This window comes from Fomitopsis serialis (assembly GCF_022376445.1).
Source record: "Fomitopsis serialis strain Sig1Antser10 chromosome Unknown B0H18scaffold_206, whole genome shotgun sequence".
In the NCBI taxonomy this organism is placed as follows: domain Eukaryota; kingdom Fungi; phylum Basidiomycota; class Agaricomycetes; order Polyporales; family Fomitopsidaceae; genus Fomitopsis; species Fomitopsis serialis.
In genome coordinates this window covers 1-22,496 of record NW_025955166.1, presented here as the reverse complement: position 1 = coordinate 22,496, position 22,496 = coordinate 1, and the positions used below count along the sequence as shown (strand labels likewise).

General features: G+C 56.9%; 9 protein-coding genes across 9 annotated transcripts; 5 read left to right on the top strand and 4 right to left on the bottom strand.

The window, feature by feature from the left end:
- Positions 1 to 5,623: 5,623 nt before the first annotated feature.
- B0H18DRAFT_1126589 (uncharacterized protein) lies at positions 5,624 to 6,949 on the top strand (the record flags this gene model as incomplete). Its single annotated transcript, XM_048035185.1, has 8 exons — positions 5,624 to 5,747; positions 5,807 to 5,826; positions 5,887 to 6,168; positions 6,219 to 6,256; positions 6,310 to 6,431; positions 6,487 to 6,623; positions 6,686 to 6,794; positions 6,861 to 6,949. The coding sequence occupies 8 exons, from the start codon at positions 5,624 to 5,626 to the stop codon at positions 6,947 to 6,949; spliced, it is 921 nt and encodes a 306-aa protein (XP_047885780.1).
- Positions 6,950 to 7,246: 297 nt separating this feature from the next.
- B0H18DRAFT_888869 (aconitase) lies at positions 7,247 to 9,831 on the bottom strand (the record flags this gene model as incomplete). The annotated part of the gene is made up of 7 exons (XM_048041248.1): positions 7,247 to 7,643; positions 7,700 to 9,183; positions 9,233 to 9,407; positions 9,461 to 9,526; positions 9,582 to 9,626; positions 9,677 to 9,718; positions 9,770 to 9,831. 7 exons carry the CDS (start codon positions 9,829 to 9,831, stop codon positions 7,247 to 7,249), a joined length of 2,271 nt encoding a protein of 756 aa, XP_047885779.1.
- Positions 9,832 to 10,725: 894 nt separating this feature from the next.
- Positions 10,726 to 11,387, top strand: B0H18DRAFT_1050776 (uncharacterized protein). Its single transcript, XM_048030946.1, has 3 exons — positions 10,726 to 10,936; positions 10,992 to 11,003; positions 11,068 to 11,387. Exon 3 carries the CDS (start codon positions 11,148 to 11,150, stop codon positions 11,349 to 11,351), a length of 204 nt encoding a protein of 67 aa, XP_047885777.1. The 5' UTR covers positions 10,726 to 10,936; positions 10,992 to 11,003; positions 11,068 to 11,147; the 3' UTR covers positions 11,352 to 11,387.
- On the top strand, positions 10,726 to 11,387 carry B0H18DRAFT_1050778 (large subunit ribosomal protein 29). Its single transcript, XM_048030947.1, has 2 exons — positions 10,726 to 10,787; positions 10,852 to 11,387. Exons 1-2 carry the CDS (start codon positions 10,771 to 10,773, stop codon positions 10,994 to 10,996), a joined length of 162 nt encoding a protein of 53 aa, XP_047885778.1. The 5' UTR covers positions 10,726 to 10,770; the 3' UTR covers positions 10,997 to 11,387.
- Positions 11,388 to 11,508: 121 nt separating this feature from the next.
- On the bottom strand, positions 11,509 to 13,682 carry B0H18DRAFT_888906 (RNA polymerase III transcription factor IIIC subunit-domain-containing protein; the record flags this gene model as incomplete). Its single annotated transcript, XM_048041249.1, has 10 exons — positions 11,509 to 11,859; positions 11,917 to 12,040; positions 12,102 to 12,230; positions 12,285 to 12,392; positions 12,449 to 12,528; positions 12,584 to 12,661; positions 12,718 to 12,850; positions 12,903 to 13,092; positions 13,142 to 13,219; positions 13,277 to 13,682. The coding sequence occupies 10 exons, from the start codon at positions 13,680 to 13,682 to the stop codon at positions 11,509 to 11,511; spliced, it is 1,677 nt and encodes a 558-aa protein (XP_047885776.1).
- A 269-nt stretch (positions 13,683 to 13,951) lies between these two features.
- B0H18DRAFT_1097494 (uncharacterized protein) lies at positions 13,952 to 15,486 on the bottom strand. The gene is made up of 5 exons (XM_048032483.1): positions 15,157 to 15,486; positions 14,816 to 15,100; positions 14,727 to 14,764; positions 14,347 to 14,677; positions 13,952 to 14,296 (listed from the first exon to the last, which is right to left on the bottom strand). Exons 1-5 carry the CDS (start codon positions 15,472 to 15,474, stop codon positions 14,033 to 14,035), a joined length of 1,236 nt encoding a protein of 411 aa, XP_047885775.1. The 5' UTR covers positions 15,475 to 15,486; the 3' UTR covers positions 13,952 to 14,032.
- Positions 15,487 to 16,238: 752 nt separating this feature from the next.
- Positions 16,239 to 16,795, bottom strand: B0H18DRAFT_217325 (uncharacterized protein). Its single transcript, XM_048037160.1, has 2 exons — positions 16,393 to 16,795; positions 16,239 to 16,326 (listed from the first exon to the last, which is right to left on the bottom strand). Exon 1 carries the CDS (start codon positions 16,686 to 16,688, stop codon positions 16,413 to 16,415), a length of 276 nt encoding a protein of 91 aa, XP_047885774.1. The 5' UTR covers positions 16,689 to 16,795; the 3' UTR covers positions 16,239 to 16,326; positions 16,393 to 16,412.
- A 573-nt stretch (positions 16,796 to 17,368) lies between these two features.
- Positions 17,369 to 18,031, top strand: B0H18DRAFT_960623 (uncharacterized protein; the record flags this gene model as incomplete). Its single annotated transcript, XM_048042977.1, has 1 exon — positions 17,369 to 18,031. The coding sequence occupies one exon, from the start codon at positions 17,369 to 17,371 to the stop codon at positions 18,029 to 18,031; it is 663 nt and encodes a 220-aa protein (XP_047885773.1).
- Positions 18,032 to 18,766: 735 nt separating this feature from the next.
- On the top strand, positions 18,767 to 19,532 carry B0H18DRAFT_1126583 (uncharacterized protein; the record flags this gene model as incomplete). Its single annotated transcript, XM_048035184.1, has 2 exons — positions 18,767 to 18,950; positions 19,009 to 19,532. The coding sequence occupies 2 exons, from the start codon at positions 18,767 to 18,769 to the stop codon at positions 19,530 to 19,532; spliced, it is 708 nt and encodes a 235-aa protein (XP_047885772.1).
- Positions 19,533 to 22,496: the final 2,964 nt, after the last annotated feature.

Sequence of the window (22,496 nt, the reverse complement as noted above, 5' to 3'; positions counted from 1 at the left end):
ATGCGCACAGATCGACGACTTGACAGTATATGTTTGACTAGTCTGTCTTGTCTGGGTTGAACCCAACCATAATCTTGGAGATCTGTAGCAGGTATCTTGCCGAGTGTCAGCATCATCGCTCCGCCTGACACCCTGCAGGGCGATGTCGTTTTGGCAGTACCAAGTTCATCAAGAGGCGTACGTACTCTCTTGTGTGCTATCTTTGACTAAATGGTCCCGGATTTGCGCAGGTCATTCCAACATGCCGTCTATCGTAATGTCAACGAGAAGAACGCACAGTTGCAGAAACAGCTAGATAACGTGGTCAGAGAAGGTAGTTCGAGCATATGCCACATTTAGCGAACTGATCTGACGAACATGACATAGCAAATGGGGAGATCAACCTGCTGAATAACAAAATCGCTGGTAATGCGTGCGACAAGTTTCCTTGGGGCGAAAGACGGACTGACTGTCCACAGAGCTCGAGCGAGATCTGGAACTGGAACGGCGCAAGGTCTCAGGTATGCAAGATTCCCTGAAGGAAAGAGATAAGGAGTACCAGAAGCTCAAGGTGACACAACCCTGCCTTGAGAGTCCATACAAACCGTCGCTGATATCCGTGCGACAACAGGCCCAGTACGATAAGATCAAACGCAAGGCGCTGCTTGGCCCCAACGTCGTCGGTGGAGAGAACGCAGTCCCCGGCACAGCCAACGGCGCTCACCTCGGAGAAAGACAGGTGCTGAACGACCAGGCCAACAAGCTCAGACCCGGCGCGATCTTCGGAGCAGGTCTCGCTGGTGGTGGTGTTGACGTCGGTGCTGTGGTGGGAGATATGGAAGCGCACGGTGTCAGTAGCCACTCTCCGGTTCGGAGGGTTTCCTCACAAGCCCTTATTATATGCAGATCCAGCGCACACCTATCGTCAACCGCACAGCAGGTGTATCGGGCGTTCAGCCAGGTTCGACGTGGAGACAGCCAGGAGCAGCGCAGCAACGCCATCAGCCTCAACGGCAGCCCTTCGCCGCAGGTGCGATGGCGGCAGACCGTTCGTTCAGGTCGACGGGCACTCCGGACAGTACAACCGACGTTGAGAATTTGCTCGGAAGCGCCGGTCGATCTTCTGGCCGCCCAGCGAACAACCTGCACACCTGGCAGGCTCCGCAAGCTCGCAGCAGCTCCCGCTCGATGCAAAGAGGTAAGCCCGTCGTACTGAACGTCGGAGGACTAACCAATGTCCGAGAAGTCTTCGGCCAGTCTTCTGCAAGGCGCTCCGGGGGTTTCAAGCCTGCCCAGTCGACATGATGAAGCACCGTTTAAATTCTGTAAACACATCCCTGTGATGTGCGCATCCGTATTTGTCTGTTCAAGCAACGAGAAGTGTACGTGTACAAAGTACGAAGGGTATAGATACACAATAGCGTAATGTAACCTCATACGTCGAACCATGTCCCGTATCGCAAAGCAGTTCGCCAGATAATACTCGGTACAACCGGCCGCTCGGGCCAACACATATAAAGTGGTGTGCAAACCACCGCGATCAATCAAATGTAACGTGCAAGCATCTATGTCAGTCGCGTCGCAGCGTGCCGTTCTTCTCGTCTTCGAGGTATTGCCCGATGGCGAGGATGTCCTGGCCCGCTCGCCGCAAGTACCCAGCAAGAACCCCTCTATCAGCGTGCGGCAGCAAGTCCGCCAGCTTGTCCACCTGGTGGTCGAACTCTGGGTCCGGCAGCGCAGGCTGGGCGACCACAGCGCCCGCCTGCGCATTGCTTTGCCCGTGGTTCTTCGCACGAGCGAAGAGCGACGGGCGCCGCATCGTGCTCTGCCGTTGCGGATGGCTGTTACTCGTAGGCATAGTCGAAGCATTCGGTTGGGGAGGCGGGCCCGATATCGCTGAGAACGTCTGTGACCGACGTACGCGCCCTGGGGCGGCTCGTGGACCGCCTGGTACGTTGGGCGAGGAGGCGACCTGTACGAGAGGTGTGGGTGTGGGCGTGGCGGTATTGCGTTTAGATAGCACGCGCCCAGGAGGATTGGGGGGTAAGACTGGTCTGTCTTTCCTCACACTCGCCTTGCGCCCGATAGACGAGAAGAACCCCCAGAGGACTTGTTGCCCGGCAAAGGCAGAAGCGATCTAGACGGTGATGGCATCATGGTAGAAGAACGAATGGGGCTGCGCGTTTGTTGCGCTTGTGCAAGTGATGGATAGGGAAGGGCTGGAGGGGGGAGGCTGTTGGTGGGAGGATGTCTATTGCGCGTGTTGTCAGATCAGTCGCACTGTATGCGTCCGGCCGCGTCGGGAACGTCATCCCAGATGCCTCAGAGCCCCGGGACGTATGTCGTGGCTGTGGGACGAACGCTCGGGACGCAGGTGTTGCCGGTGTCACCATGAGTCTCACTTTGCTGGAGGACCCCGCCCTGGTGCCCGTCGCTGCAGACTCGTCAGTCACAGCGCTGAACGACAGCGCACGTGCATGCTCACCAGAGAACTGTCGCAGTTGGACCCACTCCGTCAACCCGCAGTCATACAACGCCAACTCGTTGATCTTATGTGCGTATCCAATTGAGCGCTCGAGCGGGTTCCTCTTCGCCATCACATCCCGACACGCCATCGCCTCCGGCCACGCCGCCTTAATCCTCGGCCGCACCACCTTCGGCTTCACCGGAAGTGGGACAGGAGGCACAGGCAATGGCGCGTCCCTCGACTCTGAGTGTCTTGGACTCGCTTGTGGGCTTGGAGTCGGGCTCTTTGCCCGCGCCGAAGTCAATGAAGGCGTGCGCGGCAGCGCAGAGAAGCGCTTCAAGTTCGTCAGCGCGCCCTTGAGCGGGTTATGCCCGGCACCGGGCGCGTGCAACACGTCCTCGAGCGAGCCGTGGATGCTCTTCGGCGGCGGGGTCGGCGAGAACATGGAGGGTGAGGTAGAGGGCGAACGCGAGATGTTCGAGACACGGCCGGGGGAGAGTGCACGCTGGACTCTCTCTTGGGCCATGCTTACCCAGCTGCTCTCTCTTCGGAGGTCCTTGCGAGACCTGGCTGGGTGGAGAGAGGGTTCTTGCGAGGAGGATGAAACGGACTCTGCACTCCTTGCGTCGTCATGTAAGGTGAACGAGACCGGCGGTGCTTTGATAGCCTCCACATGCCGGACGTCATCGCTCTTTGTCTCTGGCACTTCCTCAGCGGACGTCGGTGGCGTGTTAGTTACGGTCGACGGCGGGTGTGCGCCTTCCCTGACGTGCATGGACCGTTTTGACAGTGATCGCGACGGGCTGGGGATACAACGCGTTACACATTGCTGAAACATGCAGAAACATGTCACTCACCCAGCGCCCGGCTCCCTCTCCTCCTGAGAATACACCGAATCTTCCGTCAACTCGGAATCGTTTCGCTTCGGGGATTGCGAGGGCACCTTGGACGCCAACACCGCCGATACCGACTGCGGCAGCTGCAACGCATCCCGTAGAGCCTGCGGGTCACGCTGAGCTGATGGGGGAGCGGCGTATACGTGCGTGGTGGTCGCGGGGGCGGCGCAGGACTAAGCGCTCCTGATCGAGGGTCGACGTCATACAAAGGGTGTGGTGGTGCTGGCATAGGACCAGCACGCGAGTGTGTGCCAGGGTCATAGTGGACATACGGAGACGCAGAGCGCGACGTGCTCACCACCGAGAACGGCGACGTCTGCGACTGGCGCGATGCGAACACGTCACCCGGACTAGACACGCTTGACTGCACTTGCCTGTTCTGCAACCCATGCCGCAGCGCCTCCGACGTGTTGACAATGACAGGGCCCACGACGGGCTGCCCAATTTCCTTTGACTCGCCGATGGCAGGCGTCAGCGCCTCCTGATCGTGTCGGTCGTGGTCCGGCGTCGTCAACGCGCTTGATCCCGCGCTATAGGGTCCCTGTGGGCTGAGCATGCTCGACTCGGACGGGTCGGGCGTCCTGGCGCTGCTGCCCGGCGTCGGCGAACGCGAGTCGGTGGGCGTCTGGAAAATGGGCAGTTTGAGCGCCGATTGCTGGCTGCCGACGGTCACCGGCCGTTCGATGGACTCCGCCGTCGATGGGACGGCACCGACAATGCCGATGTCACGAGAGGATTTATGCTGGTGGCGAGACCTTGGGGTCGCGGTGGTAATGTCGGACTGTGAGCGTTGGTGGACAATAGGAGGTCGGAGAGCAGAGGGTGGGGGGCGCTCGGTGGACAAAGGAGCAGTGGAGGGAGGCGTGAGATCGGTATACGCTCGCGGCGAGGCGTCGGGTGGGGCAACAAGCGCAAGGCCCTCGACATACATGCCGCGCCGCGAGGAAATGGTCGTCGTCGCCGACAGGTCCGCATTGTGATTGTCTCTCGAGGCCTGGCTACGTTTGCGAGTGAGAGAAGCGGGAAGAGAATCGTCCAACTCAACGATCGCGAGTCGTCGCCTGTCCGCACCGCCCTCCGATGGCGCACTCGGCCTTCTTCTATGTCCACCTTCCGTGCTAATGGTGCTAATGGAATCGTGTCGTGCTTCGTGCGATTGACTAGAACTCGCATCTGATGGGCGCTCTCGAGAATCCGAGGAGTATTCAGACGAAGAACCAGAGCCTGTTCTCATAGCTGATGGAGGTGGGACGAGATCAGCTGTACTTGCATCAGAGGCCAAGTACGTCCGGCCAGCATGTTCGGACTGGTAGTAGGATAGGATGTTGTCTGTGTCGCGTCTGATGACCTGTGGCCTGAGATGGACCACTGCGGGGGGTCATTAGATGAGCACGAGGAAGGCCCTGGAAAGCGGCAAGAAGCTAGACTCGCCTGCGCTTTTGTTCCCGCCGTACTCGCTCTGGTCCGAGCCGGCAGCGAGCGCGTAACCGGCGCTCGGCGCTGGCTGCAACACGGTACTCATCGCGGGCGACTGGTGGTGGACGGTCTGTGCTGGGGAGGGAGGGAGAGCATGGGGGCGAGGGGAGCGGAAGTCGTCACCAGCTGCCTTGTCCCTGTCTGGCGGGGCGCCCGCTGCCAATGTCACGGCCGACGCACCCGCCACTGCTTCCGCCACCACACGTGCCTGCTCCATTAAACAAGGAACTCACAACGTAACGCCGGCTGCAGGTCAGTACTTCAGTCAAGGAGCCCAGCTTTACCCTCCTCTCGTCCAGAGGAATGGCGAGACATCTTCACATCGGCGTCGCCATGGGAGATTCAATTGATCTGTTTTTAACAGTGTGACGCCTACAAACTGCGGGAAGATTCAACCATACCTAGGATCCTCATGCTGTCTATGCAGGTGACGCATGACTGAACCGCATCGCTTCGTGCCAAGCCCAAGGATGCTATGTCGTCGATGACATGGCATTCAATCAATATGCTGTATATAGCGAACCGTACGCGAAATGCAACCGCACGGTGAGAACGCAAGGAGAAGTACAACAATACAGATGGGCCCACAGTGCTGTACCCTCTAGTTGCACTGGCAGGCCTCGAGGACGACCAGACACAGCTTTGTGCACAGTTATTGTGGGTCCATGTTTGTTTATGTATGCACAACTTGAATGCCCAGACATTGGACGATATCCTCAGATCGTCTCAGTCTGAACAGACCATCACTATCCCGCGCCCAGTTCCCTCCGTATGTCTACATCACCTACAGCCATTCCAAACAGCCATGCCGAATCACACTGCGTACCAGACAGACCAGCAGCTGTGCACGCACAACTCAGATATGACGAAGAACGTTGGAGGGATCGGCAACCTTTCCTCGCCTCGCGCGGCTACATGCTACGACCAAGGTACCGCCCGGGTTGGGTGCCGTCGTGGTTCACGTCTGGGGAGCATCCATTATCAACAGAAGACATATGGCCACTACCCGTACGTACATCGAACAATGCTATGGAGCTAGCCTCAGTATTGAGCGATTCTATTGTTCAGCATCGCGAGCACCTCATAGATGCCACGCGGATGTCAGATGGAAAGCTCGTGTATATCAAGCGAGTGAGGACAGGAGACACAGAGTCCCAGATAGCATCAATGCTCTCTTCCGAACCTCTTTCGACGGAGCCTCGAAACCACTGTGTACCCATTCTTAATATGTTCCAAGACGACGACGACGCTGCTATCTCCTACATGGTCATGCCATTTCTGCGCCTCATCGATAGACCTCCAATGGAGACGGGCGAGGAATTCGTCGACTTCGCAAACCAGATTCTGGAGGTTTGTACTCGCGGTGGCGCACAACACATTCATATTAAATGCTCACATAGGGACTTGTGTTTCTACGCGAACACGGTGTCGCACATCGGTATGTGGAGCCATTTCATGCTTTAATTCCCACCTCATGCATTGGCTCTCAAGGGACTGCGAATACAAGAACATCATGATGGACGCGAGCGCCATGTATCCCAAGGGCTTTCATCCCATCAAGGAGATGTCTTCCTGGTGGGCAAGGATGGGCACCCTACGTCTCTCGAAGATCTGTTTCAGTGAAGTACTACTACGTTGATTTCGGCCTGTCTACCTACTTTCCTCCAGACGCCGAGTCGAGGGCAGTAGTTGGTGTTGCCGGTCGAGACCAGGAGGTGCCAGAGCTGTCCGAGGATGACCCGTATGACCCGTTCAAGGTCGACGTCTTCATCATAGGAAACATGTTGCACAACGAGTTCCAAAAAGTACGTCGCAGCGGCGTCTCATGTGGCGACTCGGAAGGGATATGCTCACACGTCGCCACTAGAAATACCTGAACTTCGACTTTTTGACCCCCCTGGTGAAGTCCATGACACAGCCTGATCCTGCGTCAAGGCCAAGTGCACAGCAAGCGCTAGCACAATGGCAGTCCATCCGTGATAGCTTGACATTCTGGACGCGACGATGGAGACTGAAGCCGCGCACAGACCCACTACTTACAGGAGTTGTCCGTGATGCATATTCCTTGATTGTTACCGCAAGTGACGTAGGCCGACAATTGCTCGGAGGGCATCAGGGTATCTGGCATTGATTGAATGTATAGGATGTTCTGTACCCCACGTTGCGATCGACTTCGTACGACGCGGATTCTGTATTGTATCAACGTTCAAAAAACGGCCTGACTACTGTAAGCGTCGATAACTGATACTGAGACGCCTGCACATAGACTTCGTCATTCAGGATATCGCACCCTCCGTAGATTTGTGACGTCTCCACACGCGACCTTGAAAACTTTGGATCCCACGCAGTGAAGCATGAGGCTCTTAACATTACATATACATAACATCGAGCATGCACATACATCCTTACATTGAGCTTGCAGACGGACCTACCACTCCATCTTTGTGCGCTTTTTCGGCGACACAGGGATCTTCCTGCCCTGGTAGCCAAACCCGTCCAGCCACGGCCACATCTCGCTCCTCCTGTGCTCAAACTCCTCGATCCTGTCCACTCTCTGCAGCGTCAGCGCGATGTCATCGAGGCCGTTCAGCAGGCAGTGTCTCCGGAAGGGGTCGATATCGAACGAGAAGGCCTCGCCGCTTGGTCGGCGCACCTCCTGCTTCTCCAGGTCGACTTCGAGCTCTTTTTGTGCCGCGGCGTCCTCCGCAAGGGCAGCACACTGTGCCTGTGGCAGGACGATCGGGACCATGCCGTTCTGCATACAGTTGTTACGGAAGATGTCTCCGAAACTCGGCGCGATCACGGACAGGATGCCGAAGTCCTTCCTGTAAACCACGACACGTAAGTACTAGTGACACACAGCCAAGTCCAGGATACTCACAGGGCCCATGGTGCGTGCTCACGCGAGCTGCCACAGCCAAAGTTGGGTGCATCCGAGACGAGGATCTTCGCCTGTGTATACGGTTCCCGGTTAAGGACGAAGTCGGTCTTCTCGCCCGTCTGCGCGTTATTGCGCAGAGCGAAGAAGAGTGCGTTCGCGAGGCCAGTGCGCTTCAACGTCTTCAAATACACCGCAGGGATGATCATGTCCGTGTCGACGTTCTCGATATGCAGCGGCGCCGCAATGCCCTTCAAAACACGAAACGGCGGCACACTGGACACAGTCTCCGCGGGCGGCAGTGGCTTGTCACCCGCGGCGGACGAGCTTGTTGCCTCCCGTCCAGGCTCAGGAGCCGGCAGCACAGGGTCGGACAACAGGTCCATAGCGCTCGTGACCTTCAGTTTGGGGTCGGACGCCTTCTCGAGGCCCAGGAACTTCCGTACATCCGTCAGCTTGCCTGTGATCGCCGCCGCCGCCGCCATCGCGGGGCTCAGCAAGTGCGTGCGCCCGCGCGGGCCCTGCCGACCCTCGAAGTTACGGTTGCTCGTGCTCGCGCAGCGCTCTTCCGGCTTCAGCTGGTCGGGGTTCATGCCCAAGCACATCGAGCAGCCCGCTTCGCGCCAGTCGAAGCCTGCACGCTTGAAGATCACGTCGAGGCCTTCCGCCTCCGCGTGCTGCTTGACGAGGCCGGAGCCAGGGACGACCATCGCGGACACGTTCGGCGCGACCTTTGCATCAGGGCCCGCGGCGAGGACGATCCGCGCAGCAGAGCGCAAATCCTCGATACGTGCATTTGTACACGAGCCGATGAAGACCTTGTCGACGGTGATCTCCTCCATGGGCGTGTTCGGCGTGAGGCCCATGTACTTCAACGCGCGCTCAATGCCGGTGGCCTTCTTCGGGTCTGTGATCGCAGCGGGGTCGGGCACCTTGCCGGTGATGGCCACGACGTCCTGCGGGGACGTGCCCCAGGTGACGGTGGGGAGGATGTCCTCCGCACGGATGTTGACCTCAATGTCGAACTTCGCACCCTCGTCCGACTTGAGCGTGCGCCAGTACTGCTCCGCGCGTTCCCAGGTCTCACCCTTCGGCACGAGCGGCCGGTTGCGGAGGTACTCGAAGGTGATCTCGTCGGGCGCGATCATGCCCGCACGCGCGCCGCCCTCGATGCTCATGTTGCAGATGCTCATGCGCGCCTCCATGCTGAAGTTGCGGATGACGTTCCCGGCGTACTCGACGACGCAGCCTGTGCCACCTGCGGTGCCGATCACACCGATGATGTGCAGGACCACGTCCTTGGAGTTGACGCCCTCTAGCAGCTCGCCTTCGACGCTGATGCGCATGTTCTTGCCCTTCTTCTGCAAGAGGGTCTGCGTGGCGAGGACGTGCTCGACCTCCGACGTGCCGATACCGAACGCGAGGGAGCCGAACGCGCCGTGCGTCGATGTGTGCGAGTCTCCGCAGACACAGGTAATACCGGGGAGCTATGGCGAATTAAATACATCCTGCGTGAGAGGAAGTGACAGCACGCACAGTGAAGCCTTGCTCAGGTCCGATTATATGGACAATACCCTGCCGCCTGTCCTTCATACCGAAGTACGTCAAGCCGAAGTCCTTGACGTTTTCCTCTAGCGCCTGACATTGTGCTCTTGAGTCGGGTTGTTCGATAAATGACTCGACAGTGGTGAGGTTCTTGCGGGATGCAGTACTGGTAAAGTGTTTAGTGCACATGACATAGCTGCGTGCACCTGAGATGCTCACGGAATGTTGTGATCGACAGTAGCCAGGGTACAGTCGGTTCGCCGTACCCGACGACCTGCAGTACGACTGTGCCAGTAGTTAGCGTCCAAGTATTCGAACGTGTGCGACGTGCTGAACATACAGGCCCTCGAAGGCTTGAGGACTAGTCACTTCGTGGACGAGATGCCTACAGAGCAATCATGAGTGCAGCTCTGAAGAACTGGCAAAATGACTCACCTGTCGATGTAGATGAGAGCAAGACCATCTTCCTTGACATCGCTGCAATTAAGTCAGCCATACCCCTCTCCTGAGAACGACTGCACAACATACACAACATGGTCGTCCCAGATTTTGTCGTAAAGTGTGCGAGGCTGCGTTACTGGTGCAGGCATGACTGACGCAGTGAGTGGGTCAAAGTGAGTATTCGGTTATAATCGCGTCGAGACCTTGCGACCAGGTGAGAGCAGCCGGCCAACGGCGTGTGGCCTTTTGAGTCAGCGGGGTAAAATGACTCGAGCTTGGCTGGATGGCTCGGCCGACCCCACGGCATCTCAGATCGTATACGATCGAACAAGCGCCCGTAGTTGAAGTCGCGGGAAGCCAGCGGCCCGCTGCGGCAAGCCGCCAACGGCGTTCGAACGGACTGACTGCTTCGACTTGATCCTGACCTTCAATTCCAGTATTCTGAGACCGTATTGTACTGCCACATCTCGGGCTCAAAGAATCCCAGGGAACACGGACCAGAAAGGGCACGGGGAACAGTTTACGCAGGGTCAATCGTAAGTTGTGTCCAAGGCTGGCGCAGGTCCCGCTTGCGACGCAGCGCCTGTGACGGTTCGTCCCCTCGACCGAGCGCGATTTGTGACGCGTGAACATAATGAGCATATCACGCACCCCAATTGCGTTACATTTGGTATAGGCATATGATACCAGTGATAGGCAGCTAAGGCCTAAGTACGTTGAGACTTCCGAGTCGGTCGGCTTGAAGTTCAAGTGATATGTATGGCCCCTACATACTCAGCCTTCTACATACAGTAGTACACTGTTCTACTGTCTTGATGTTCTCGCATAGAAGACAGAACACGTATTGCAATCTACCTCGCTGTTCTTCGCACTACTCTGGCCTAAGGTTCGGATTATTCCTTGTTTATACATAGCAAGTTTATAGGCAGCATCATCATGTTCGAATGGCTAATCAAGGAGAGACGGGCGATGCCGAGCAGCTGCACAGTTCCTCAGCCACCAATCCAGTGAACTTTCCCAGGGCTCCTACTGGGTAGCCACGGACGTTAAGCGCCAGTAGCCCATCCTCAAGACACGCTCTCGACGCCATGGCCAAGTCCAAGAAGTACGTGGCCTCCGAGGTCTTGCTGTTGTCGAGGTGCTGATTATGCGGCTCGCACCGAATTCAGCCATACCAACCACAACCAGAGCCGCAAGGCGCACCGCAATGGCATCAAGACGCCCACGAGCCACAGGACAAGGTCGATGAAGGGTGTACGTACCGAATCGTTGCACGTAGACTATGGAGCTGATACTCATCATTCTGCAGGTTGATGCCAAGGTACGTTGAATATACTTTTGTAGTCCAGGATTTGCGCCGACGCACGATTAACTCGTGTCACCAGTTCCGCCGCAATGCGAAGTATGCGTTGGTCGGTTCAGTGCGTCACAATCTACTCTCTTCTCCAGCTGGCATCCTGACGTTATGTTGACCCGCAGCGAAAAGCGCGTTTGGAGGCAGAGGCATGACCTTCCCACCGATCATCGGTTCCCTCCATTCGAATCGCCGTCGAGAGCGCCATACGTTGAGAGAGGGGATCCACCCACTCTTGGGCACGGCGCGTCACCATGTATCCTATCACTTCCGCTATCGTCGCAGCCCCATGTGTATGCACTGCAGTATGCTTAGGCACCTCCACGCACGCAGAAAACAAAAGCCGAAAAACATGCATCTATCTGGTGGGAAGCAAACTAAACACGCGCTACAGCTACAGGGGTTGCAACCATCGCCTGGACACGGGAAATAGCGATACAAGGATGTGTCAGAAAGAAGGTAGTTTACAGTGTCAAGTGTGCTCGTGGAAGCGTCCATCTTTCGTCTTTTGCTGCAGGGTAGCCATGAGCCGATGTGCCTGCAAGATTGCCGTGAGCGTTAGGCAGCATACATGTGCATTCCGACCTCCAGGACGTACCGCGGCGTCTTCAGGCGGCAGTGCGCCCTTCGCCATGTTGTGCTTCCCGAATCTGAGCCGTTGCGTTGGGCGTGGCGGGAGCTTGTTCGTTCCCTCTTGTGGAACGAGAAGCGCTTCGCACTCCTCACGGGTTGCTACGTGGCCGCCCAGCAGCGAGAAGAATTTGTGGCGAAGCACAGTCTTGATCCGCTCAAAGGCCTCCGTCGAGTACCAGCCATCGCGTTCCTGCAAGGGGCAGTCCATCAATACAGTGTTCGACCTCGGGTGATGCGCTGTACGAACGTTGCACTCGTCGCGGACATCCTCTTCGTCTTCGATCATCTCTTTTAGCATGGGGTCAGTGATGTCGCAGAGCTGGAAGGCAGCGGTCTCCTTCGTGACGGTGACACCGTCGAATATATGCGTCCTATCCACCGTGTAGCATGGCACAATCAGGATCACGAAACACTGAGTTGCTCGCAACCTACCGCTTGTCATCCTGACTACTGGCTTCCGTCCGGTTCTGCGCGAGCTCGGTCCTGCCCTCCTGCCGCTTGCTGACGACGGAAGGTCGGACGATGGGATGGTTAGTGTTGCGGAAGTAGAGACGCTGGTAGCTGCAAGACCGTCTCCTTAGTTGTACCGTAACAGAAGGAGAGCATGCGGCTCACATGCGGGCTTGTTTGTCCTGACGAGGATCGTATCCTAGCCGAATCTGCGTGTCTCTCCAGGGACCGTCCTGGAAGACATACGACACCAACGGCAGAAGAACTTTGGAACTTCAGGTGTTGGGTCAGAGACAACGATTGTGTGGATCGAGTAGAGGTGCACTCACTTGATGATTTCGCGCACTTCAAAGGGCATAAACTGGTTGAAGATCGCTGCGCGTGTCCAGATAGCTCGTTCTTGAAAGAGCTGGCAGCGTGTCCATCTCAAAAATCGATCGCAGCCCGTTGATAGACAACTATACCTCCTGCAGTCGCTTCAATATCTTCCGGTCGGCGTTAGCACGCTGCTCTTCGACGGGTGTAGACGGCTTGTCTGGGACCTGAAGTGTCGTAAGAGCCAACTCCAACATGCGGCAGCGGCGCAGTGACGACATACCCCAGTATCAGAGAATGAGATAGAAATGGGTCCGTATCCCTTCCAGCGCATCCGATTGATCAGGCGTTTCTTCTCTTCTCCGGTCTCTTCGTCGACCACGGTCGTGACCACAGACGCAGAGTTCGACTTGTAGCTGACGCGCATACAGTCAACTTTCAACGCAGACTATACGAGACCCTACTCACTTGTAGTTTTGTGGAATGACTTGGCGGCTGAACAGAGGTGGGGTGAATAGCCTGAGATTGCTCTTCATCTTGGGCCCCGCAGACTCGTCGGTGCCCGTAAGCTTCGGGTCTATGTCCATTGCAGCCGGGTCTTCGGAGACGGTATAATCTTCCCTCTCCTCAGGAACACGGTAGCGAAGGATGCCATCCACTGCAAGGGCATGACTACGCGATGAGTGAAATGCCAGATTGTTGCTCACCGTCCATAGTGTCCATTGCCGAACGGAGTTTGGCGATCGGGTCCTCCATGTCTGGCTTGTATTGATAGTCTACCATGCCTTGCGAAAAGCGCATATGAACGATGTGATGGACGTGATGAACCGTGCAGGACATACTACGAAATCGTGCCGTCTTAGGTATCATCCCAAGAGCCTCTACCGTGTACTCTCCAACAGTCCCGTCTGTGGCCGCCCCCCGCTTCCGCTTCCGCTTGACGACCTTGAGCAAGATATTGCTCGTTGAAACAACATCTCCAGGTACAGGATGCGCGAAGGGATTTCCGGGGCGCAAAGACAGCTCGAGGAGCGACTCAGTCTTGGACGACGCGCGTTTGAACGCGTTCTCGACTCTCAACTGGCCGCCGAGGCGTTCGACGGCAAGAGACACAGACGTGGGCTTGACATAGCCAGGGTACTCGACGGAGTAGAAGTGCGCGGAAGGTAGGTCGCGTTCCGGAGCTGCGTCGTCGAGAGGATCAGCCTGTAGAGCGGACGGTCCGGCGATGGGTCCAGGTGGGTTCATGTCGGTTGTGACAGACGCTCAGCGATCGGCAGGGGCAGTGAGATATATATATGTATGTACCACAAATATGAAATTGGGGTGATGCGGATGTTCATGAAGCAAAATTGAGGCTCGGCTCAGACAAGGATATCCTGAGGCACGAAGGTTGAAGGAATTGTCTACGTCTGCCTGGGGAGACTAGGCTCGGCCCGTCATGCGTCATAATTCGAGTCTGCCAGTAGGTTGTAAGTTAGATCTCATTCAGAAGAAGGGATTTCATGAGTACAATTGCGACGACAACAAGCATAGCAAGACTGATAGCGAGACAGCTAGAGAAATGTGGTATCCTAAGGAATGCGAATTACTGATGATCATGTCGACGGCGGAACGGGCACAGCTGGGAGTCCTTTGACTACGTAACGAACGGTGCGAACAACATGTCCGATGCCCAGTACGAATCGAACAATGTACCATTCGCTACGGCGCACTAGCCGGGCGCGTAAGTTCCACCAGTGCAGCTTCTTGCAAGTCACCTCGAAACGCTCCACGACCTCATCCATCGTCGGTCGCTCTGCGGGGACATCACGGACCATGTCGTCGACTAATGGCCGCATGATCTCAAGGTTTGTGTACTTCTACGAAGCATGGGTCAGACACCCTCCAAGTCGAGGACACTGGTACTTGCCTGTACGAAATACTCTCGCATCAAATTGCCGACGTAGTATACGTCCGTAGGAATTGGGTCACAGGGGACATGATATAGTTCTCCTTGGTGTTCTGGCGCAGTCTTATCGCCGCCCATAATAGGTAGCTCCAGACGGGGGGCTGTCTCCGAGTCTAGATCATACTTCACCGACAGACCAAAGTCTGTCCAAAAGTATTTTGGCGAACGTTCCGTGCGTGCGAAGCATTTGGCAGGGCCAGTGCGGTCGCGATTGTACAGTTCAGATGCATAGTGAAACATTTCGGGAAACATTGGTGTAGGGTCCATCATGATATTCAGGATCGTCGCATCTCTAGCTCAATTCACTTAGCACAGCATAGCCGAAGCTTAAACTGGGTTACCTATGAGCAACGTTACGTCTGTGCATGAATCGCAGACCCTGCATAAAAGCAATTATTACGATGACCACACACTCGGTGATAAAACATACCACAAGTGCTTGTCGGAAAAACTCAAGCACTTCGCCAACTGTCTGGAATTGCGGACTGAAGCACCTTCGTAGCATTGGCATGATGATGAGCTGTATATCTTTGTCTTGAGGATCGCTGAGGACGCCGAGAATAGGGACGCAATTGTTGGCAGGGTCAGACGCAAGAGGCTCCGATGACAATAATTGGCCAATCTCCGCTTCGGTCGGATGCGCTTCATGTGAGATCTTCTTTAGGACAACCAGTTCACCGTCCGAGATGCGAGTCGCATCCAAGACATGACCCCTCTGGTAGCTCGTTCAACCTTCTAAACATGAAGAGTGACACCGTAACGGCCACTCACCCCTAGTGGAATAAGGCTGTCTTCACATGTGTACCAGTCCTTGTCGGTGCCGACCCATGACGGTTTCCAGTCAGGATTATAGCGGGGACGCAGCAGGTAGCCGCATTCCTTCAGCCATCTCTGGCGGTCACGCCAGTAGTATTCGGCCGTGGTAAATGAACCTGGGGGTTTCCTCGGCCTGCTAAGGAACCCATCCCAGTCGGAATCCGAGATCGCGGTGTTGCCCTTGACCAGGCTTTTTGCCACAGTGGGTGATGCAGGTGTAGCCTTGACATGAGTGGAGATCGGTAAAGTTTCTGGCACGGGTGTTGATGTCATGGGGAGAATGAGGAGAGACCGGGAGGAGAGGGGGGTTATCGCGTGCTGTGCTTATAGTCCGGGACCATCGACATCACTGGCAGCCTGAGTAGCATGCTGTCCGCATCTAGTTAGACGCTCGAGCTTTAGAACAAGACAATTGCCTAGTACTATCTGTGTGACTTCCTGCTGCCGTAAGTTATTGTCTGCAACTCCAATTCTCGAAGGTGTACACGGTTCGACTTATCTGCACAACGGTTGCCAAGGTGACTAGCGTATGGAAGTGTTTGTTCTCTTGCCAGATTTTGAGAAACGGTACGAGGGAGTCAAGATACCTTGGGCCAGCTCCACAGGGGGGCATAACTCGAGATGCTGAGTTTGAACTCGAGCCGGCGTCAGGATTAGTGTCGAACCCTAGTAGTTGAGGTCCAGCTAGATGACTTTGGCCCTTGGCGAATGCAGTCGCAATGGCATAGTCAGTCGCAACAGGTCCCACGAGGAACAACGACCGTCATTACTGAGCAGACCGACGACAGCAGAGCATAGCAAGACCGATAGCAACATGGCAGGGAAGATCGAGGTATCCCGATTCGAGTGAGCAAATAACGATCATGTCGACGATTGAACAGGAACAGCGGGCAGTCCTTTGAAGACGTAACGAGCGGTGCGAACGACATGTCCGATGCCAAAGACAAAGCGAACGATGTACCACTCGCTACGACACACCAGCCTGGCGCGCGAGTTCCACCAATGTAGCTTTCTGCGGATTGTTGCGAAGCGCACGACGACTTCGTCCATCGTCGGTCGCTCTGCTGGATTATCGCGGACCATGTCGTCGACTAATGGCCGAATGAAACCCAGGTTTGTGTACTTCTATGGGGTCCGTATGAGCGTCACAGTTATCCCCAATAATGGTGAAGGTGGGGAAAGCATACTGACTCGCAAAAAATACTCCCGAATCAAGTTACCGATGTAATACACCGTGTGACATCAGTAGGCATGGGATCGCAGGGAACATAACCTGATGTTCCCTGATGCTCCGGAGCGCTCCTATCACCACCTAGGATAGGCAGTTCCAGACGGGGACCGGCCTCCGAGTCATACCTGCGTGATAAGCCGAAGTCCCCCGGGAGGGCTACGTCTCCTAGACGAGTCCTGTGCAGACCTTTTCGTGGTCCGGGGGATAAGTAACCTCTTCGAGGTGAAACCAACATGCACAAAAGGACGAGAGGCATAACCTGCCCCCAATCCTTAGGCCCATCACGGCCGCAACAGTCCAGACTTTGACTGGACGTCCCAGCAGGGCGTCGGAGCAGGGAACACCCCCTCCTCTAGTTCATAAGCATATCCTATTGACCCGGCTTCCACCCACACACTCTCTGTCGCTTCCTCCTCACTGCGCCGATCCCCCCGAGCGCCTACAGCGCAAAGGGCCCCCCACCGGGGTATAAAAAACTTTAGAGTTCCAGCCACCCGTTTAAAACTATACAGATAAATGACCCGCACCACGCGACAAAGCCCTGAGCTCCCCGAGCCTAACACGTGATTGCCGGCCCACGAGAGAATTGAACCGACCCAACTCCCTCCCATAACCATGTGACATAAAGAAGCGACGAGAACATGAGGGATACAGACGCCACGTCCCAATCCAGGACAGAACTCGCCACCAAATCCCAAAACATAGGCACCTCAACCAACTACATGGACAATATGCTTCCTCTTCTTGCATGACATTACGCCCAAGGCGCTAAAAGAGACGTAACCTTAAGAATAAAGCGTAAGTCTCGGGTCCCTGGCAAATGGAAACCAAACAAACGTTGACGCTGAACGTTAACGCTGAATGAAAACTCAGCTTAAAAGCTTCAGACATGAACCATGCAAGCGAACACACCCCCGACCCATACAACCCGCCAATATGCCCTGCGACCGACCTCAGCCTCCATCCAAAAAACAAAAATCCACCAATACGAACCGCTCACGGCCATACACTGGCGCAGGGCTCAAACCCACCCGTAATCCTATCCCCCTCCCCTCCCTACACATAACCAATGATAACGACGCCGCCGAGGTCGTCCGCGTCCGTGTCCAACAGCGGCCAGTCTGGGGAGGGAGGGGATACACCTGGATAGTCGACCAGCACCCGACGCAACAACTCGGACGAGGCACCCTCATCTCCATACAGAATGAATCGGGTCAATCCGGCACGGGACGCCTATCTTCGGCGTCCGACCTCCGCCGACATTGGATCACGTTCACTGTAGCTGGCGCCTCCCCGCCGTGCAACCTCCGTGTCCCTATTCCTTGGGCCACATTGGGGACACTCGAGAGCTATACACACACTACACACTACGCCACCCTCGCAGACCTTCCACCGCCCCACTCCTCCTTTCTAAACAACCCCGCCTTCTCCGAAGCAACGGACAACCCGTACGAATTCGAACTGTGGGATGTAGACACGGAGACTCTCGAGAAGAGGATCTCGCTGATCCGAAACAGCGGAAGACGCCGGCTGGGATCACGACCCAAATCGCCGCAGCCGGACGAAGGGACGGAATGGAAGGACCAGCGAGGGCGCTAAAGAGACGACGAACGAGTATACCGAGAGACTATTATGCCCCACCAGGCCCAGAATGTACCTAGAGACACCACACCGAGAAAAGAGATGCACGCCACGACACCTGACTGCATTTCCAGAATATAATTCGAACACACACTGGGCAGTGAGGCCTCGAGACATGCCTAAGGCCAAATGAAAGCCCGGCCTATCGCCGCCCGTGACATACGCCACATACGCCACAGCCCTGCCAAACAAGGCACAAGCGCACACAACGTCCGCGATCCCGAGACGGGCGCTCGGCATCGATCCCTACCCGTGTCAGAGCAAGCACCAATCCCAGCCCGCCCCAACCTCCAGGATCTCCCTGCAGAACAGCCGGTCCACCGACAACGGACACCACGAACCGAGAAACCCCGCGCAGGCAGCCAGATGGTCGTTTTGGCGAAGCGCTGGAACGATGCGAGCTCGACGACTGTCACAATTCCCGTCAAGTCGAGAAATAGAAACCGTAGTCGAGGTCAAGACGCACCGACGACGTCTCCCTTTGGTAGTAGACACACCGGTCGTACGAACGCCGCCCCCTTGACACGACCGTCCAACCGCTGGTTTTACAACATCGAACGACAACTCACGGTGCTCTGCACCATAAACTCCACGCGACTCTACCTGGGCAGAGTCAGCCTCCTCCCCCGGGAACACGGCTACCCTCGCTTTCCGCAACCGCAGCTTTCCTCTCTACACTGCCTGCCTGCACCAATGGCTCAGAGAAACAAAACCGCACAACAAAACAGGCGCTCCCCTGGGACGCCTGCCCCCCCGGCCCCTCCACGAGGCACGCCATCCCCGCCCCCAGGGACAAGCCGGACGAACGCGACACGCGGCACCTCCCCCGGTCCCTCGGGCGAAAACAGCACCCGCCCTGGAAGGCTGGGTAGTCCGTGTAAGCACAACACAACATCCTCACGAGCCCTCACAGCTGATTCGATCCCCACCACAAGCCTACGCCGCGATGGTAGTGCGCGGACCCACCTTAGGCCCGTCTATAGCTGAGACCCCAGCACCGACGGTCCCAGCACAACCGGTCCCGGCCAACGACGTCCTATCGACAGCCCAACCTGCCGAAACAACTGCCGCCATCACCGCCCCATCGACGTCGACGCCGACCCAGCCTCAACAGCCTGCCTCTCCGCAGCCGGCCCGAGTCGAATCACCGGAAGCTCAAGGCGAGCCCCCCGTGCAAGACAAGAAAAGGAAGAAAAAGGTGAACAAAGGCAAAGCACGGGCGAAGCCTATGATCCCAATCGGAAGTGGACACCCACCAGGAGTAGCCAAAGGCCCCGTCTGGGAGACAGACGAGTATCAGAGACACGTCAGTGAGTCGCGAAAGCGCCGTCGCGTCACCGATGATAACCTCCCCGAGCGTACGCCGTCCCCGCCCGCCCGAGTCCAGAACTCGCCCGGCCCCTCGTTCGCGCAGACGGCCGCGACATCAGGAAAACCTGAATTCCCTAATGAGACGTGATTGGAGTATATGAGACATATTTTGATACAATTAGTACAAATTAGAAGCTTTAGCTATTAGCCACCATTCCTTTACCCCAAAAATAATTAGTACTAATTAGTCCCTAATGACGTCCTAATGAGTTCTAATGAGAGCTATCTGAGATGTAATCCTCTGACAATCCCGTATACATTAGCTATGATCCTTCACCATGAGTCCTCAATACATCGAGTAGAGGAGAGTGAGCACATGCTCGCACCACCACAATAAATGATTCAAAGGCTGTATTCCAGATGCATATCTACTGAGAAACGACAGTGTACGCAGTAATCTATCATACCCTCAGCCTTGGACAGGTCACCTGCCTGCCCGCTTACCTGTACGCATGCCCACTTGCTCACCTGCACGTACACCCCACTCGTTTAACTACTCGCCCACCTGTGTGCCCGCCCCGCCAGCGCGTGCGTTCGGTAGCCCGGTCTGCGCACTGGGCATTTACCCGGCACGCTCACGGTTGCCGCGCCCGTTTGCCTGCCCGTCCGCGAGTTCTCCCGTCTGCTTGCTTGTCCGTCAGCCCTGTACCCGCCCGCCTGCTTGCCTACTCATCTGCACGTTCACTCGCACACCCGCTGGCCCACTTGTCGGATTGCCCGCTCCTCCACCTGCTCATCCGCCATCCGACGACTCGCCCGCCTACCTGTCGACCGCCCATCGGCCGTGTCTAACACGCAGGGCATTGGCCCTGCGTGCCCGCGGTCGTCGTACGTGTTGTGCTGCACGCCGCCGCACTGTGCGGGCAGTCAGCTCATTCATCTGTCTGTGTCTGTACTCACCGCCACCCATTCGTCGACTACAGTCCCCGCTCCGATTGGAGCTATCAATGTGCTCGTGGTAGTGCACGCTCGAAGGCGTGTACCATTGCGGGAATGTGCTGGGTGGGTAGGTCAATATCAATACAGGGCAACTCTAAAACACATACCTCGACATCGCCGGGAAAGAGATATCGATGATCGCGCAGCAGCATCTGGATATCGAGGGCCTGTGCTTCGTAAATTGTCTGCTTGGTGTCCGAGTCGAAGATCGTGAGAAGGCCAACGAGCTTGAAAATGTTGCCATCAGATGCGAAGTTGTCGCGATCGACTGCAACCCGAGGGCGTGCAGACAACAGAGCAGAAAGTGAGACAGGTCGAGCGGGCGGTATAGGTGAACGCAAACGGGCCGGCAAGTGAGTTGGCAGGAAGGTGAGGGTGCAGGAAGGCAAGACAGGCGTACAGGAAAGACAGGCAGACGGGAAAAAGCGGGTGGACGAGCGACCTAGTAAGAATGCAAGCGCGGGAAGACAAGAGCTAGCAAGAGGGGCAGGTGGGTAAGAATGAGCGGGCGGGCGAGAGCGGGAGAGTGGGCAAGCCAGCGAAAAGGCGAGACCGGGGAGGCGAACAAGCTACTAAGGGTGTGGGTAAGCAGACGGCGGACGAGACGCGTGAGAGCGTGCGCAGGAGGGCAGGCGGGCACGACAGGGGGAGCACGAGAGCAGGTCGGACAGGTGGACATTTGTCTTCATAGAGTGAGACGATGTATGCGCGAGCAGACGGGTGAGCTAGGGAGAGGACAAGAGACCGAGTGGGCGAGTAAGCGAGCTGGTGGGCAATCTAGTAAGGGAGCGAGCAGGTGGGTGGGCAGGAACAGGGGACGAGTGGGCGAGAGAGCAGGTCAACAACCTACAGGCAAGGTAGCGGTCGACAGTGAGCAGCCAAGAACAGCGAGAGCGCCAGACAGGCAGGTCCCAGTGAGCGAGACGAGCGAGACGGGCGATGAAAGTGCACGAGCAGGCAGCGAGGGCTGGTGAACAGATGGTGGGGGGTGGTGAGGAGGCGTCGAGAACGGTTGAGCAGGCGGCGGGAGCAGGTAGGCAACAGCGGGCGGGCGCGAGAGAACGGGCGGGTGCGAGAGAGCGGGCGGACGCGAGAGAGCGGGCGGGAGAGCGTGGGCAGTGGCACGCACAGGAGGGTGGATGGGCGCGAGAAGGTAGACTTGAGGTAGAGAACATCGCGAGAGGGCGGGCAAGCCAGATACGTGGCACTGGACGGATGCGCTGGCAGCGCCAAGTCTTTAGCGCCCGAGCCTGGCTCTCGACGACCGCCAGAGTCCAGTCTCGCCCACCCACTGCTCGCCGCACGCGTCCACCCATCTTCCTGCTAGCACGCCATCTTGACCTGCCCATTAACACTCGGTCGTCGGCTCGTCTCACTTACTGGATCGTCGAATGAACCACCATGGCTAACCCCCGTGCGTCAAGGCTCGCGCGCCGTCTCCTGGTCATAAGAAACCGAACGCGGAAGGAGGTAATAGAGGGTGGGTGGAACGTGAAGGGCGACTCGGGGAAGAGGGAGACTACAGCGAGTGCAAAGGCTCGAAAACCAAAGGTGCGCCTCGTTTGATACATGCACTTATCACCGCCTCTGTTGTCAGTACACGCCCGTGTGCGCGAGTCGGCGAGTAGCTCGTTCTGTGTGCTCACTCGCCCACACGTCCGCCCGCCCGCCGCTACGCTTGTCCGCTCGCCCGCTCGTCCACCGCCCTCGTCCGCCGCCCTCATGCCCGTCTCTCTCACCCGCTCGCTCCCACCCGTTCGCTCTCTCCGGTCTGGTCCTTCTCACCCACCTGGCTTCTCACACACTCGCTCGCCCCGCTCGTCTGCCTACTGTCCCCCTCGCTGGCTCGCATGCTCAATCTCACCTCTTCGCTAGCTCACTCGCTCGCCCGTTGACGACGCTCCGCTGGATGGATATATTGGAAGAAGTGACCGCCTGTCAGCAATGCTGGACGTACGGAAACGACCAGCGCGGAGGTCGTTCTGCAGTTCATGGATTCACGCATGCTGGACGCGTGTCCCCGTGATACTAGCTCGCGGGCGAGGCACATTTGACACGCGCGGTCAGGCTGAGCGCGCGACGTACGTACCGGGACCGCGGGAGGGCGGTGTGT